The sequence below is a fragment of the Mytilus trossulus genome, chromosome 6 (assembly GCF_036588685.1).
Source record: "Mytilus trossulus isolate FHL-02 chromosome 6, PNRI_Mtr1.1.1.hap1, whole genome shotgun sequence".
Classification (NCBI taxonomy): domain Eukaryota; kingdom Metazoa; phylum Mollusca; class Bivalvia; order Mytilida; family Mytilidae; genus Mytilus; species Mytilus trossulus.
This window is the reverse complement of record NC_086378.1, coordinates 35,564,601-35,582,116: the sequence shown is the minus strand read 5'-3', so window position 1 is coordinate 35,582,116 and position 17,516 is coordinate 35,564,601. Positions and strand designations below refer to the sequence as shown.

At 33.6% G+C, this 17,516-nt stretch overlaps 1 protein-coding gene across 2 annotated transcripts; it reads right to left on the bottom strand.

Annotated features, from left to right (window-relative positions):
* Positions 1-3,433: 3,433 nt before the first annotated feature.
* LOC134721232 (protein AAR2 homolog) lies at positions 3,434-10,379 on the bottom strand. Of its 2 annotated transcripts, none has more exons than XM_063584047.1 (5): positions 10,261-10,379; positions 8,129-8,298; positions 7,069-7,169; positions 5,275-5,374; positions 3,434-4,200 (listed from the first exon to the last, which is right to left on the bottom strand). In XM_063584047.1, the coding sequence occupies exons 2-5, from the start codon at positions 8,293-8,295 to the stop codon at positions 3,447-3,449; spliced, it is 1,122 nt and encodes a 373-aa protein (XP_063440117.1). In that variant the 5' UTR covers positions 8,296-8,298; positions 10,261-10,379; the 3' UTR covers positions 3,434-3,446. The 2 variants fall into 2 exon arrangements, with proteins under 2 accessions (XP_063440117.1, XP_063440118.1); XM_063584048.1 differs by having other exon boundaries at positions 10,243-10,373.
* Between the last annotated feature and the right edge of the window lie 7,137 nt (positions 10,380-17,516).

Here is a 17,516-nt window from a genome sequence, read left to right as displayed (position 1 = left end):
ACAAAAGACTATTACAGCATTCAACTGAAATGTTTGTTTTCAGATAATTTCATTTTGTTATCATCTCTCTATTTTGTTTCCAAAATGGTCTATCTTAATGACTTTCATTAGTCGTATGATATAATTTGTTGATTCCCAGTCCCACATGATCTTTTTAAACATGTACCCATTAAGCAACAAAAATCATCTATTTACAGGACACCAAGGGCCTTTGCTATTTTGCTTCAGAATATAAAAAAAATAACGTGTTTCTTAAAAAAATACTCCAACAGCAATAACAGCCCTTAACATTCAAATGTATATTTAATTGTCAGTATTCCACATCTTTTTCTCAAATAACATTGTTTTCAAATATTGCTTTTTTATCATCGTTTATTCACCTTAATTCATTTTATGATGAAATATCATATTATATATATTGTCATTTATTTCTGAAGTTAAGACTTTGAGTCTTAAAGTCAACTTTTTTTTTTGTCCATAATTTCAGCCATTCTTTAACCTTTATGCTACATGTGATACATTTTGTTAATATATTAAATCATGAAAGTATGACCTTATTTCAAGGTCATGCCATTATATCTTAAAAATAAAATATATTAATACTACCCGTGTTTAGTTTTAGTTTGCCGAAACAAGGCTTGAAGGAGAACAATTGGAATAGCACTGTCTGAACTTGTATGTATGAACATGAACGGACTCCGACAGTGATGAATTGGTTAAATTTTACTGTTTTTGTCAGAGTTTAGGAATCCATAATCATAAGTGTACACGCTGAAATGCCTCGCTTGCTTTACTGAGCATTGATTTGAAGTTGAAAGTCTTAAAGATACAAGTTTTACTAAAAGTATCACAACAACACTTTAATTATTAACAGGAAGGACAGAAGAGGGCTTAAAAACCAGAATATTTTGACTTCAGCCAGAAGAATCACATGTCTTTGCCACATAAACTTGACATTTTTAAAGATCCATGAAAATGGAGGTCAAGGACAGATAAATCCTGTCAGACAGACATGTACACCATACACCAAATATAGTTGACCTATTGGTTGTGGTACTTGAATAACAGACCAAAATTCAAAACCATAACATTAGCCAATGAATCATGAAAAGAAGTATTTTTAGGGTCAGGTGATAACAGCTAGACCTGCATGTATACCTTGAGATCATTTCATACAACAAATATAGTTGACCTATTGTATATCAATGTATATAGAACTTGAAAAACTGACCAAAACACCAAAAGTTACATTAACCAATTTATCACGAAAATGAGGTCAAGGTAAGATGAAACCTGTGAGACTGATATATACCCCTGAATATCATTCCATACACTACCAAAACATATAGTTGACCTTCTGCTTTTAGTAGCTAAGAAACGGACAGGACCTAATTAAATAACTAATCTTGATCATTGATTCAATGAATGAGGTCAAGGTCAGGTTAACAGTCTGATGGACATGAAGATGTTGCAAGGAACACATATAATCCAAATGTAGTTATCCTTTTACTCATAATAAGTGAGAAATCTACATGATAAAATATTTTTTTCAAGCAATTTCTGAGCCTTGAAATTGAGGTCAAGTAAAATACACATGACAGACTAAGTCTGGGAAACAGAAGATATCTGCAAACAAGGTACATTTAAGAAGCATCCAGGTCTTCTTCCTTCTGATATTCATGATATTCATGTACAGTGAAACCTGGCTAAATCAAATCCTGCATAAACCGAAAACCTGTATAAACCAAACATGTTCTTAAGCAGAGTCCTATCAAAATATATGTGTTGTGAACCAAATTTAAAGTCCTGAAGAGGTTCGGTGTAAGCAGATTTCACTGTATAAAGCTTTATGCAATTAGTTAACATCACCACCTCTGCTGGATAGTTATACCGATGGGACATTAATTTTAGTCTTACTGATTTTAGGAATCCATAACTTTATAAATTGGTACAAGGATAAACGAGGGAAGAACAACCTCATACCAAAAGTAGGTCTCTGTCACCTGCATGTGATTTTTGCTTCATTTAATAGACCCCATCTTTCCAAAGTGGCTGGGTGTTTGTCTATCTATAGGAACCACATGCCATATAATCTCCATGGAAATGAAACATGCATATGCTAATACAACTGCATACCAAATATCATCTATCTATCACAATTGGGTGAACATAAACTGACTTAATCACAAACTAAAACATTGTTGATACCTGCCCTTGTCATGCAGAAGTCTCGCTCTTTTTACTTTGTTAAAGCAAAAATAAACAAGAGTGCACACACTGAAATGTCTCACCTTCTTTACTAATCATTGATAGTATGGTGATAGTCCTAAGTATAAAGCTTAATTACAACTTTACATACACTTAACATTAACCAAGATAACTAAATAAAGACCAATGAACCATGAGAATGAGGTCAAGATCAGATGAACCATGCCAGGCAGACATATACAGCTAACAATGTTTCCATACAACAATTACAGTTGACCTATTACTTATAGTTTAAGAAACATAGACCAAAACACAAAAACTTAACACTGATCAATGAACCGTGAAAATAAGGTAAAGGTCAAATAAAACCTGTGCCACTGACATATAGATCATAAAAAAATTCTATACACCAAATATAGTTGACCTATGGCTTATAGTATAAGATAAAGAGACCAAAACTCAAAAACTTAACTTTGACCACTGAACCATAAAAATGAGGTCAAGGTCAGATGACACCTTACAATCATTCCATACAACAAATAAAGTAGACCTATTGCATAAAGTATGAGAAAAACAGACCAAAACACAAAAACTTAACTATAACCACTGAACCATGAAAATGAGGTCAAGGTCAGATGACACCTGCCAGTTGGACATGTAGACCTTACAGTCCTTCCATACACCGAATATACTAGCCCTATTGCTTATAGTATCTGAGATATGGACTTGACCACCAAAACTTAACCTTGTTCACTGATCCATGAAATGAGGTTGAGGTCAAGTGAAAACTGTCTGACATACCAAATATAATTATCCTATTACTTATAATAAGAGAGATATCAACGTTATAGAAAATCTGAAATTTTTTTTCAAGTGGTCACTGAACCATGAAAATAAAGCCAAGGTCATTGGACATTTGACTGACGGAAACTTCATAACATGAGGCATCTATTTACAAAGTATGAAGCATCCAAGTCTTCCACCTTCTAAAATATAAAGCTTATAAGAAATTAGCTAACGCCGCCGCCGCTGGATCACTATCCCTATGTCCAGCTTTCTGCAACAAAAGTTGCAGGCTCGACAATGAACCAATTGGTCTTTGCCAAAATTGTAAATTATACACACTAGGCATGTGTAAATATTCTGAAGTCCAACTTTAATTGTGTAATATTCCTGTTTAGCTATATTATTAGGGTGCTGTAAAAATTCAAACTCTACATTTTTACTGATATGATTTATTAGTTTGTATCCACAACAACTGGTGCGTATTCATCTGGCTCAGAATCAAAGTCCCATCTAAATTTAATCGTCAAATGTTCTTTGAACTTTCTGCATTTTCTTTTCAGGCTCTGATCAGCAGAACTACATTCCACATTTGAAAAGAATTCTTGTAAAGTTGTCGTCAGAAAATTACTTTGTGATACAATATCAACAAAGAAATCTTCGGGGATTTCATGAACTTGAAAATAAAGTACACCAATAAAATCTAAAAACAGTTGTGTGTGAGTAGTTAATGCAGATTCACTGCTACAAAGCAAATGTACCAATTTTTTCCATTGGTCAAATCCATCAAAGACTTGTCCAATCAAAAAGCAGATAAATGAAAACTGAACTTCTCCAAGTAAATCTTTTTCAATGCAGTTAAAATTTTCTTTTAATAGAGTTTCTAATATGTAGGTTGAATCCATGCTACATTTTGTAATTTCTGCTGGAGTACTCCCTTCTGGGTACCTCTTCTTGGGTAATTCTGTAAACCTGATAAATGTACCTGGCTGTACCTTCATTTGTGGTAGTTGTAATTCTGCTTCTCTTGCAGATGTTGGTTCTGTGTATAACTTATCTGGCAAATTATCATTTGCTTTTTTACGGCTTGCAGTGTCACTACTTTCTGATATAAATTCTGAAACACTTAAGATTTTGCCATTTTCTGGTTGAAGTTTTTCCACTAAAGTCTCGCTCATGCAGCTAGAGAGAGATACCCATTTTTTGTAACTAAAAAATAGAAATAATAAGTTAATCAGTTGATGATACACAGGGCCAGAAAAAATTACAATTATTGAAGAAATAGTTTTGGTATTTTATTTTGGTAAACTAAGAATCCTGTGTCAGCTGAATTCAGCTGCATGTACCTAAATAATATATATAGACTTTGATATAAGAAGACTGTAAACCAACTAATACTCCCCAGCAATTTATTTTCCCAACTTTAACGAGAAGAAAAATAACATGAATAAATATTGTCACATATATATGTATATAAGGATCCATATTCTAATATCTTCCTGCAAACATAATTCAAAATGTATTTTAAAATGTCAACTACATTAGAATCAGCTGCCTAGTGTGAGATCTTTGACTCATTGAGAATTGGTGTTGTAAGCCTTTTTTCAGTACTAACAGGGGCCAGTTTTTATTGACAAGAAAATTGACAAGTATAGTAAATTAAAATCAAGTCAAAAGCGCCGCTTGCGAGACTTCATATTGACATGCTAGTGATTGCTGTAGATACTGTGGAATCATTTATTTTCATGGATACCAATTTTTGTGGATTGAGGAAAACTAATATGTTCCTGGATATTTAATTTCGTGGTTTTGGAGAAATCTGCATACAAGCCAATAGAAAATTTGGTATTCGTTGAACATTTAATTTCGTGGTTCGTCGGTTCCCTCGAAATCCACAAAAATTGGTATCCAACGAATAATAATGAATCCACAGTAATCAAACTTAGACCAACTATCAAGATAAACTAATAACTTTTCCTTTAATGACATCTTATATTTCATGAAATTGTTCTGATGTGTATTTAATTATAAACTCCATCCTATCCTTTTCTAATAAAGTGTCAACAATCAGCAAGTATGGTCATCATAACTATTGAATTGAAATCCAATTAAACTGGACACAAGTGTTACATTTTAATCATAACGCCAAACACCACAAGATCACAGATGTATATACTAGTGAAATTGTTAAGTTGCTGTTCTGTTTTTGCGAACCTCACTTCTTTCTCACTTAATATGAACGAAAATATAGTACCATAGTACCATTTTCTAAGTTTCTCTTACTTTTCATAAGGATAAGCTCCTAAGTATCTATCCATTTCCTCTTTATTGTCATGAAATTTCTGAAGCATGTCTCCTCTAACATCAATGTCTGGATCAATATCTGTTAAAAAAGATAAAAGACACTCAAATATTGGTAAAGATACAATAAACTGACTTTTCCTTGTTAGATTTTTCTGCAACCAATGACAAAACAGCCATACCCATGATAACCATGCACAATTAAAATGTTAATTAAATCATTTTTCTCTCTTGACATCATTGAAAAGTAGATCTACAATACCCTTTCTTCACTATATAGTGTTCCTTTTGAAGATTTCATTTAATGAATTATATCAAACCTATTTGCTTGCGCCTGTGGTTTTTTTTTTATCATAAAAAATTTTGAGAACATTAAATCAGAGTGGCCTCAGTCACAGACATCTGTTTTCCTGTTTTACCCAAAACATAATTAGTTCCTGTATAAATGAAGTAACTGTCTGATTTTTCTCAAGAAATAAAGAAGATTTAATATCAGCTATTTGAAAGCTAAAATAGCAATCATCCCCTATCTTATGAATGTCCTTCGGTTATATACTACAGCAAAGGACTGTGCTCTTTATTGAATAGACATTTTTGTATATACATGTTATGCGTTTACTTTTCTATATTGGCTAGAGGTATAGAGGGAGGGTTGAGATCTCACTAACATGTTTAACCCCGCCGCATTTTTTGTACAATTTGGAAATTAGTATGGCGTTCATTACCACTGAACTAGTATATATTTGTTTAGGGGCCAGCTGAAGGACGCCTCAGGGTGCGGGAATTTCTCGCTACATTAAAGACCTGTTGATGACCTTCTGCTGTTGTTTTTTTTTCTATGGTCGGGTTGTTGTCTCTTTGACACATTCCCCATTTCCATTCTCAATTTTATTACAATTATTTTTAAACAAATAACAGTCCAGAAAGTGAAAAAACAATAATTTATTATATGAGTGATATATGGTTTGAATCAATAGTTTCAATGTTATTACACCAGATGCCATGCATGCGCTCTATTTGAATATTACATTTACTATCTAAGGGATTTTTCTCAAGGGGAAATGTTTGCAATTTTATCTGAAACAAACAACATGAACAATACAAACATTAAACACACACATTATCTAGATATAGGTTACAACACTTCCTTCAACATCATTAAATTTTAATACAGGGAAACAAAACCTGATTTCAGTCTTTAGGATGAACTGTTAAATCTACCAGAGCCAGAGCTCAATTTTTTTATTTTCTTTTAGTTAGATTCTGTTGGCCTGTAGAATGGTAGATATGATTTTTACAGGCCCAAGAGCAATTTTACAAGCCTGGGCTGCCACTCGGCGTGAAGACTGGGATTTATAAACCAGAAACCTTAACAACTTGAAGTACAAACAAGAATGTGTCTATAGTACACGGATGCCCCACTTGCACTATCATTTTCTATGTTCAGTGGACCCTGAAATTAGGGTCAAAACTTTAATTTGGCATTAAAATTAGAAAAATAATATCATACTCATAGGGAACATGTGTACTAAGTTTCAAGTTGATTGGACTTCAACTTCTTCAAAAACTACCTTGACCAAAAACTTTAACCTGAAGCGAACGGACACACAGACGGACGAACAGAGGCGCAGACCAGAAAACATAATGCCCCTCTTCTATTGTAGATGGGGCGTAAAAATGTATAGGACAAACCAGCTGATGAATTGATTATTCTTTAGAAACTAAACCTTATTAATCTGTATATATGTCATTTCGACTTGATGGAAATAAGCTTACCTTCTAACAATTTGTTCCATTTGCGAACAACAATTTCTTTCTTTCTGAAGTTATAGAAAAACCCAGTCCTAGGTGCTGTTTGGCCTTCCTTATTACAGGCACTGAAATGTAAATAAATCTAAAATCAAACAATTTTAAAAATGTTTCAGGATAAATTGATTTCAATTCTATCATTGAATTTAATAAATATATTTTAAATATATTTATATACACCTCAGCCACAGAGTGACAAGGCTATTTTAACATATTTAAGGCTGTTGATCCTCCATCCATAAAAAATTTGCACCACACGGCCTTTGACTTTACAAAGGAATGATAAATATAGGAAATCTTATAATTACAGAAAAAAAATAAAGTAAAATCATTACTCTGATAATCTAACACAATAAGCATTGATTTCAAAGAAAAGAAAAAGGACTTAAAATTTTAATACGGAAAATTTGCCCTAATGAAGAATTGCTCTAGCTAGCATGGCAATGATAAAATTAAGGCTTGAGTTATTTTAGTTTTAGAAATTTGCCTGAATTCATCTTGTGCTAAAATATTCCTTAGCATTTTCAGACAGTGTTGGAAACATAAAATTCAAAAGACCATAACATATTTAACCCTGACACATTCTGCATGTGTGTGTCTGTCCTAAGTCAGAAATCTGTAATTCAATGGTTGTTTTTTTTATTGCTGTGTTACATACTTGTTTTTATTCAATTTTTTTGGTTCATTATCTAGGTTGTTAGTTATCTCTTTCAAATTGTTTTCATTTGTCATTTCAGGACCTTTTTTATTGCTGACTTTGTAGGATAGGCTTTGCTCTATGTTTAAGGCTATACAGTGATCTAGTATAGTGTAATTTTTGTGTCATTTGGTCTTTTGTGAAGAGTTGGCTCATTGATAATCATACAACATCATCTTTTTTATATCTAATTTTGACCTATCATTCTCCACAATCAGGAGTATTTTGGTAAAAAAAAAATCTAGAGAGGATAGATAAGATTTAATTTTCCTATTTCATGTCTTTTTTCAATGTATGTGACTATAACTTAAATCAATGAACAAAAGCTACCTATAATAAACAAAATGAAGACCTGCAGGAATCATTTTCACTCCTCGGAACTCTGGTCCAATATTCCATGAATTATAATCTATACCAAATTCTGTTCCTACTGGCACATCAAGAAATACAAAAATAGCACCTTCTCTGAACAAGGTCTGGGCTGTTTCTTGATCCATGATCTGTTTTTCAACAAAAGAGTATAGATAAGATAAGTAAGCTCTTCATCTAAATTATAACCTTAATCCTCTGTTGTGTGTGCATGTGAATCTGACCAATAGGTCATAATAGCTTTTAAATTTAGTATGAAGGGGGTCTCATTGGGGTGTTCCAATCCCATATCCCGCTTACTGTTTTGGTAGATTCCAGTATCCCACTTAACACTATGTACGTAAGCTATTCTCATTTTTTTTGTCAAATGTATATAAAAGGAACTGTTAAAGGTTGTTGATAGTTTAATATCCACAAAATCTTTTTATTTCTTTATTCAAATACTGAGGGTTGTATTGGGGATACTTTTATGACGAATAAGGGTAAAAAATCTTGCCCCTTGACGTTTAACATAAATTTTTGGTGCATGACCATAGAAATCACATTTTTTATGAATGAACAAAAATTGACTGATTTGACAAATCATGTTAAGGTCAAGGAACAGTAAATGGGCTATGTCGCAGATTTTGCTAAAAGTTTGTATACAACCTTTGCTCGTTGAACTAAAACTGAAAATCGAAAAAATAATACATTTTATCTCTTTTATTATCTGAAAAATTGCAGATTAATTTTTTTTAATATGGGTGAATATTTGTATAGAAAGCACATAAAATCGACGAAAAACCGTCTAAAATTTGTCTTAAAATCGCCAAATCTCTAGTTCTACTCCATAGATTTTTCTTAAAAAGCTATATATTATTGACACATAAATTTCTGTTTTAATGATATAAAATAATCATAGGGTCACCGACTTCATTTTTTGTCTATGTATCAACAACATATAGTTTTTTAAGAAAAATCTATGGAGTAGAATTAGAGATTTTAAGACAAATTTTAGAAGGGTTTTCGCCGATTTTATGTGCTTTGAAGTTTCTATACAAATGTTCACCCATTTTGTAAGAATTCAATCAGTAATATTTCAAATGACAATTGAGATAAATGCAATATTTTTTCGATTTTCAGTTGAAGTTCATCGAACCAGAGTTGTATGCCAAATTTTACTGAAATCTGTGACATAGCCCATTTACTGTTACTTGACCTTAAATGTCTTTTTAACAATTACGGTAACAGTTATTTGAGACCTCTGACAAATCATGATAAGGATATTTTGACAAATCACGATGAGAATATTTTAATGAATCGTGATAAGATTTCAACCAATTATACCCCAACAGTAAGAGGACTTCCTGCCCTCATTAAAGTCCACCTTAAAAGTCGTTACATGATGTGTATTTTGGTTAATTTTAATCTAAATAATTATGACGTCTTGAAAGGCTATCATATTATAGGTCAATTCATGATTGGACAAAAATAATTTCCTAGCTTTAGTCTATATAGAGTGGGTCTCATTAGCGTCTAAGCGTGACACGGGATCGCTGAATTATTTAAGCATGACGCAGGATCACTTTTTTAAGTGTAACATATGAAAGTCAAACTATTGTGTCATGAAAACAGGAAATGAGGTCTAGCGGGACCCGAGAAATACAAAAAAAATTGAGAATTGCTTACTTCATTTGTACTTACAGAGTAAGCGGGATACAGGAATATAACAAAAGAGTAAGCGGGATACGGGAACGGAACCCCCCCAATGAGACCCCATATAGGTGCCCAGATTAGATGGTATAAGGTCTATATTATGGAGGCTAGGAAAAACGGATTACCATAAATACACACAAAAAATGTTTCAGAAGGGATGTGAATATAAATTATGTTTTTCTTTAAAAGTATAAAAGGACTTCAGCAGAGACATATATACACATTTGTGTATATATATATATGTCTCTGACTTCAGTAAATCACTAGTAAATGGTTTGTAGTTTTCATATATAATTTTGTTATTTTTTTGGAGTGTGTGTCTTTTTTTTTCTTTTGTCACAGTTTTTATCTGTCCTCCGACTTGTGTGAACTTTGCTTACTACTTGCTTTCTTCTTACATTTTTAAAAATACAGCATCAAAGCCTAGAATAATTTGAGACATGCAAAAGTGAGGGAACGTCTAAAATTCGTTTTCCTAATGTTGAAGTTATGGCCAGATTATTTCTCTTAAGAATCATTGTAGTATCACTAAGTACATAAAGAAAATTGTGTATGAAAAAAAAGCAACGAACCTGAATTAAGACAAATCGCCCCACATATCAAATCGCCCGCATATCAAATCGCCCCAGATCAACTTGAAAAGTAGTAATCATGTTGTGGGGCCTACTAAAAGTTGAAAGTTAAAGTTTTTTTTTTCTTCTAATGAACCTCTGGGTAATGTACTGAAAGTTGAAAGCTAAAAAGTTTTTATTTTTCTGTTATCAATGAACCACTGGGTAGTGATAATCAGTGCTGTCAATAACTCATATACGAGCCCCGAAGGACCGCAATGACAATTGAATACATTGTAAAATACATTGATTTTCATAACGCATGTCATATAAATGAGGCTAAGAAAAAAGTTCGGATAAAATTGATTATATGATAGAAAATATAATATAATCTATCATATTTTAATTGTGCCATATTCAGACTTGAATTCGATATTTCGGGATGTATAATTAACTATAAGTCAATAATTACCATACAAATAAACCGACATATCGAATTCATGTCTGAATATGGCACAATTAAAATTATAATTAACAAGAATGTGTCCTAAGTACACGGATGCCCCACTCGCACTATTATTTTCCATGTTCAATGGACCGTGAAATTGGAATCAAAAGTCCAATTTGGCTTTAAAATTAGAAAGATCATATCATAAGCAACAAGTGTATTAAGTTTTAAGTTGTTTGGTCTTCAACCTCATCAAAAACTACCTTGACCAAAAACTTTAACCTGAAACTCCAATTTTCATTTTCTATGTTCAGTGGACCGTGAAATTGGTACAAAAAGTATAATTTGGCTTTAAAATTTGAAAGATCATATCATAAGCAACAAGTGTACTAAGTTTCAAGTTGATTGAACTTCAGCTTCATCAAAAACTACCTTGACCAAAAACTTTAACCTGAAGTGGGGCGAACGGACGCACAGACGGACGAACGGACGCACAGATGAACGAACGGACGCACAGACGCACGAACGGAGGCACAGACCGGAAAACATAATGCCCCTCTTCTATCGTAGGTGGGGCATAACAATCTATAATTCTAACTTCTCAGTTTCTTTTTTTCATTTTACCATGTACTCCTATATCATTCATATCAGAAACATATAAGGAGAACAGACAGACATCATCCTGCTCAATTTCTCCAAAGCTTTTGATAAAGTGCCCCACAAGAGACTCCTAAAAACAAGAATGTGTCCTCAGTACACGAATGCCCCACTCGCAATATCATTCAGTGTTCAGTGAACCGTGACATTGGGATAAAACCTCTAATTTGGCATTATAATTAGAAAGATCATATCATAGGGAATATGTGTACTAAGTTTGAAGTTGATTGGACTTCAACTTCATCAAAAACTAGCTTGACCAAAAACTTTAACCTGAAGCGGGACAGACGGACGAACGGACGGACGAACGGACGAACGGACGCACAGACCAGAAAACATAATGCCCCTCTACTATCGTAGGTGGGGCATAAAAATGGATTACCACGGAATACGTGGAATAACACTCAAGTGGATACAAGACTTCCTAAGCCAGACATGTTACTGGAAGGGCATTAATCCACCGGACCCCCAAGACATCATCTTAGGGGAGTCACGATGGCAGATGAATTTCAATCCGAAGTGCATCGTTATATGTAACTGTATAACCAACAAAAGAAACTAACTGATAAGGAACTACCAACTACACGGCCATACCCTAAATGCAGTTGAGCATGAGAAATACCTTGGAGTCATCATAAATCACGACCTACAGTGGAAGACATATATTAACCAGCCGGTAGGCAAAGCATCAAGGACACTAGGCTTTCTGAGAAGGAACCGGGTACGGTGTGAACCAGAAGTCAAAGATAATGCCTACATCACTATGGTCAGACCAACCCTTGAATACGCTTCCTCCGTATGGGACCCTTATAAAAAAAAATTTTGAAAAAGACCTAGAACAAGAACAGAGAAGGGCAGCTAGGTTCGTGTTCAATGAATACCAAGACTATCCCCAGGTTGTGTCAGCTCTTTAATGGAGAGACTAAATGGAAGCCCCGTAAAGATCGCCGCTGTAAAGACCGCCTCACTAGTATGGCCTACACGATCCACAATAGATTGGTAGATATTGACCCCACAAACTATTTCAAACCCGGAGATTCACGCACCAGAGGAGGCCACCGCACAACCCAACAGCTAGCGTACTCTATAAGACCAGTTCAGATACTCCTTTTCCCCAAGATCAACAGGGAATGAAACACACTACCAGAAAAAGCCACAACAGCAGCTACACTAGAAGAGTTCAAGGCCAGCCTTACCATTCTGCCAGAGGCCTTGACACGAGCTTCTCACACCTGGAATTCCGTATATAGTTTAAATTTGTAAATAATAATTATACTGTAAATAGTTACTGCTGGTTTTGATAATTGAGGAGGGATGGCCTCATGATTTTACGAGCAAGAATCATTTTACACTCAAGAAGATTCCGACTCTGTATTGAAAGAAGAAAAGAAGAAACTTAATATAAGCAGACTGAAGGAAGAATTATAGGTCTCTGAACAAGTGAAGTTCCATTTTTAATTTAAATTGAGTGGTGTAAAAGTTGGTATTTTTATTTTTATTTTTTTGTTGATTGGCGTTATTTTATAAAATGAAATAATAAATAGAAAACAAAAAATAACAAAAAGCTAAATAAATAAAAAGGAAATATTACAGTTTGCCTACAGAGGTCCACTGTGTTTCCCAGTTTTCTCAGATAAACCAGTTGTACATGTATACGAATTAAAATTTTAAGATATTTGAATGGAAAAGAGACTTTTACAAAAGGGAAGACGAAGAATTTCAAACCCTTTTGGCAAATTCACTGGACATGTTATATCGTGTTAGTAAAGGTATTATCAAACCTCATAAATCCTTTTATGTACCGGTGTTTTTTTTCTATAAAACTTGTTTGTCCTCTGATCAAATATGAAAGAGATTAAAACAGATTATTTTACAATTTTGAAAATATCAATCAAATAAAATTTTATAATAGATTAAGAATATTATAGCTACAAGATCGATTCTCAATTATGCATAGTTATTATTATTATTAATAATAATAAAATCAGTCACGGAAACCAGGATGTAATTCCACATGGTTAAAATTTTGTGTAACGATTGCTTTTAACTTCGTGAAACTTTGTCATTTTGTATCGAATGGCATACGTCCGGGCTGGGGTAAAGGGGGGACAAAAAGCTCGATTCGTTGTACTTTCTATTAGACGCAGATTTCTGAGTCAAAATTGGTATATCTAAGAAGACCTATAATTGAATTTCCGGATGTCCATGAATAATTATTCTGCAAAAAATTCAGCCCAAGTCCATGTTTCAATGCCAGGACCTCCATAATTCCTTTTCAGAACCTGCACAAATAATCGTTTAGAATTTTAGGACCTTTACAATCCAATATACCTCCTGAAAAATTTTCAGGACCTCCATCATTCCATATCAGGATATTGTGAAATGTTACAAAATTAACCATTATATTCGTGTTAGTTTACCCCTCACTATCGCTCGGGCAAAAATAGTCACGAATATTATGCCTACCCATGTTAAAACTACAATAAAGTATAGCTTGCATCAATTATTTTTTAAATCATAAATAGTTTCTGAGATACGGCAGAACATATGGAAACCCTACTTTTAAAAAAAGTCAATTACTCTTAAATACAACTTTGAATCATCACCATTAAGTATACAGATCTTAAGATTAATATAACTAAGAAGTTTTTAGCAATAATCACATATCGTTTTTGAGATACAGCGCGACATGTGAAAAAAAACACCCCTGTTTTAGTTATAAAGTCATCTAACTCAAAAAGTTTAAATCTTATTTTCACCAAAAAGTATACAGGGCGTTTGACCATCAGAAGAAACAACTATGTTTAGTTTCATGAAATTTGGATTCTCAAATTACCGGATGCGACGTGTGGACCCAGTATTTACGGTAAGCGGAAGAAGGGATCCCGTAGACCGCCCTACGTCACGATTCATGAATTATGCATATTCTATTTATAGGCTATTTATAAACGATTCTGAAAATACTTATTCTAAAAATAGAATATTCTCAACATGTACAACTATAAAAAAAAAAAACCGATTCAAAATCATTAACTTTCATGTAACACGGTGAATTTGCTTTATTTATTTTTTTATCACATGAAAAAAAGGAAAATGTACCGCATTACAGTAGCATATATCATTGTGCAAATATGTATATACAGATTCCTTTCTAAAATACACATGATACATGTCATATAGATATGATAAACAGTATATTACTTAGTGCCTTACTTATGTTAATTAAAGACCTGCAAATGTCACATGCACGTGGTCCCATGGCCTTGGATATACTATGGAGTTAATAATATTTTTATTATCCGTTTAAAAAAGTATTTTTATGTAGGCAAATTGAAAAAAAAGATGTAGCTAACACATGTTAAACATATTACACGTACTAAGGCTTTACATGAGTGTGAGAGGATGTTTAAACTGGTCTGCGTTTAAAGAAACGAATCTGTAATCTGATCCCTGTTGTCTGACCATTCTACTATAGCTAAACGTTCTATAGGAACCATTGTTACTTGTTTGCAATAAAGCTACTGTTAAGGCGTTCTACAGGCTCCCTTGGTCGTTCTACATGATTCCCTGTTGTCTGAACCTTATATATCTACTACAGAACGTTCTAACGGATCCCTTATATTGTTTGTTTATCATGTATACACTAAAGGACGTTCTACAGGACGTACCCCCTTGACAGTCTACCAGGATCCCTTGTTGTCTGAATATTATATATATGTATCTACTATAGTATAGAACGTTCTTAAAGAACAATTTTTTGGTGAGGATTCTTCTGAAAAAGCTCATGTGAAATATATTCTTGGTGTAAACAGAAAGTCAAGTGATATAGCTGTAATGTCAGAGATTGGTAGATTTCCTATGTATTTTACTATAATTTTATCAATGTTAAAATATTGTCATAGACTGGAAAGTTTGAAAGAAGGGATTATATTCAGAGAGAGATTGAATTACCAAATTTTGACCAATCAATTAGTTCTTTATGCCAGTATGTTAAGAACAAACTCTAATTGCTCCCTCGGTAAAGTTGAAGATAATCTTCATGTTTTATTAGAATGCCCTCTTTATGATATTCAAAGGGACGATTTTTTCCAAGACATTTCTAACAATTGTTATAATTTTATAAATTTGAATAAATCTTCTAAATTTTTATGGCTCTTGACCCAGAAAAATGTTTCTCTTATGGAAAAACTGGATTGTTATATTGGTGACTGTTTTGAATTAAAGAGTATGAACACTGACACTAAGTCAAGTAAACAATTTGAGAATAAATACATATATAATGTAATTTTATTATTCTTTTATTCACAATATATATATATGGTTTTTGGCTTGATTCTGACCAATGCTTATATTCAAAATATATATGTATATGCCTCTATTATTGTTGTTGTTACCAATTATGGAAATCAATTGTATCTGATTTTATGCCCTTTATGGGCCCTGTAATTTTTAGAGAAAAAATATATAGGATTCCATATTGTTTGTTTTATATCATGTATATACTAAAGGATCCCCTGTTGTCTGAACATTTTATATAAACTATAAAACGTTCTATAGGATACCCTATTGTTTGTTTTTTATGTTTCTACTAGGCTAAGAGAACGTTCTATAGAATCCCCTGTTGTTTGTTTATCATGTTTATAATAGAGGACTCTCTACTGGATCCATTGGTCGGTCTGTGGGATCCCCTGTTTTTCTCAACATTATATATAAACTATAGAACGTTCTAGAGGATACTCTATTGTTTGTTTTTGATGTATCTACTAGGCTAAGAGAACGTTCTACATGATCCCCTGTTGTTTGTTTTTCAAGTGTAAACTATAGGGCGTTCTACAAGATCCCCTAGGCGGTCTACAGGATCCCGTTTTCTCAACATTATATATTTACTATATGACGTACTAAAGGGTCCCCTGTTGCTTGTTGTTCATGTTTGTACTATAGGGCGTTCTACAGTATCCCCATGGCGGTCAGTAGGATCCCCTGTTTTCTCAACATCATTTATCTACTATAAGACGTTCTATAGGATCCCCTGTTGTTTGTTTTTCAAGTGTATACTATAGGGCGTTCTACAGGATCCCCTAGGCGCTCTACAGGATCCCCTGTTGCTAATGAAAATTATGCATTTAAGGAAGGACCTTCTAAAGGTGTCCCTGTTGTTTAATTATCATGTATATACTATAAGGCTTTCTATAGGATCACTTGGTTGGTCTGCAGGATCCCCTGTTTTCTCAACATTATATATCTACTATAAGACGTTCTAAATGACCCCTGTTGTTTGTTGTTCAGGTTTATACTATAGGGCGTTCTCCAGTATCCCCTGGATCCCCTATTTTCTCAACATTATTTATTTACTACTAGTATAAGACGTTCTACAGAATCCCCTGTTGTTTGTTGTTCAGGTTTATACTATAAGGCGTTCTACAGGATCCCCTGGACGGTCTACAAGATCCCCTGTTGTTTGTTGTTCAGGTTTATACTATAGGGCATTATACAGTATCCCATGGGCGGTCTGCAGGATCCCCTGTTTTCTCAACATTATTAATCTACTATAAGACGTTCTATAGGATCCCCTGTTGTTTGTTTTCAAGTGTATACTATAGGGCGTTCTACAGGATCCCCTAGGCGGTCTACAGGATCCCCGGTTTTCTCAACATTATATATCTACTATAAGACGTTCTATAGGATCCCCTGTTGTTTGTTGTTCAGGTTTATACTATAGGGCGCTCTATAGTATCCCGTGGTCGGACTGCAGGATCCCCTATTTTCTCAACATTATTTATTTACTATAAGACGTTCTACAGAATCCCCTGTTGTTTGTTGTTCAGGTTTATACCATAAGGCGTTCTACAGGATCCCCTGGACGGTCTACAAGATCCCCTGTTGTTTGTTATTCAGGTTTATACTATAGGGCGTTCTATAGTATCCCCTGGGCGGTCTGCAGGATCCCCTATTTTTTCAACATTATTTATTTACTATAAGACGTTCTACAGAATCCCCT

What these genes read in the sequence shown, in the direction of transcription:
- LOC134721232 (XM_063584047.1), bottom strand. Translation starts at nt 8,295, where the DNA reads ATGGATCAAGAAACAGCCCAGACCTTGTTCAGAGAAGGTGCTATTTTT. An exon ending in CTTCATTTTGTTTATTATAG is followed by an intron (nt 7,170 to 8,128) that starts GTAGCTTTTGTT and finishes TTTACATTTCAG; the next exon opens with TGCCTGTAATAAGGAAGGCC. An exon ending in GGAGCTTATCCTTATGAAAA is followed by an intron (nt 4,201 to 5,274) that starts GTAAGAGAAACT and finishes TCTATTTTTTAG; the next exon opens with TTACAAAAAATGGGTATCTC.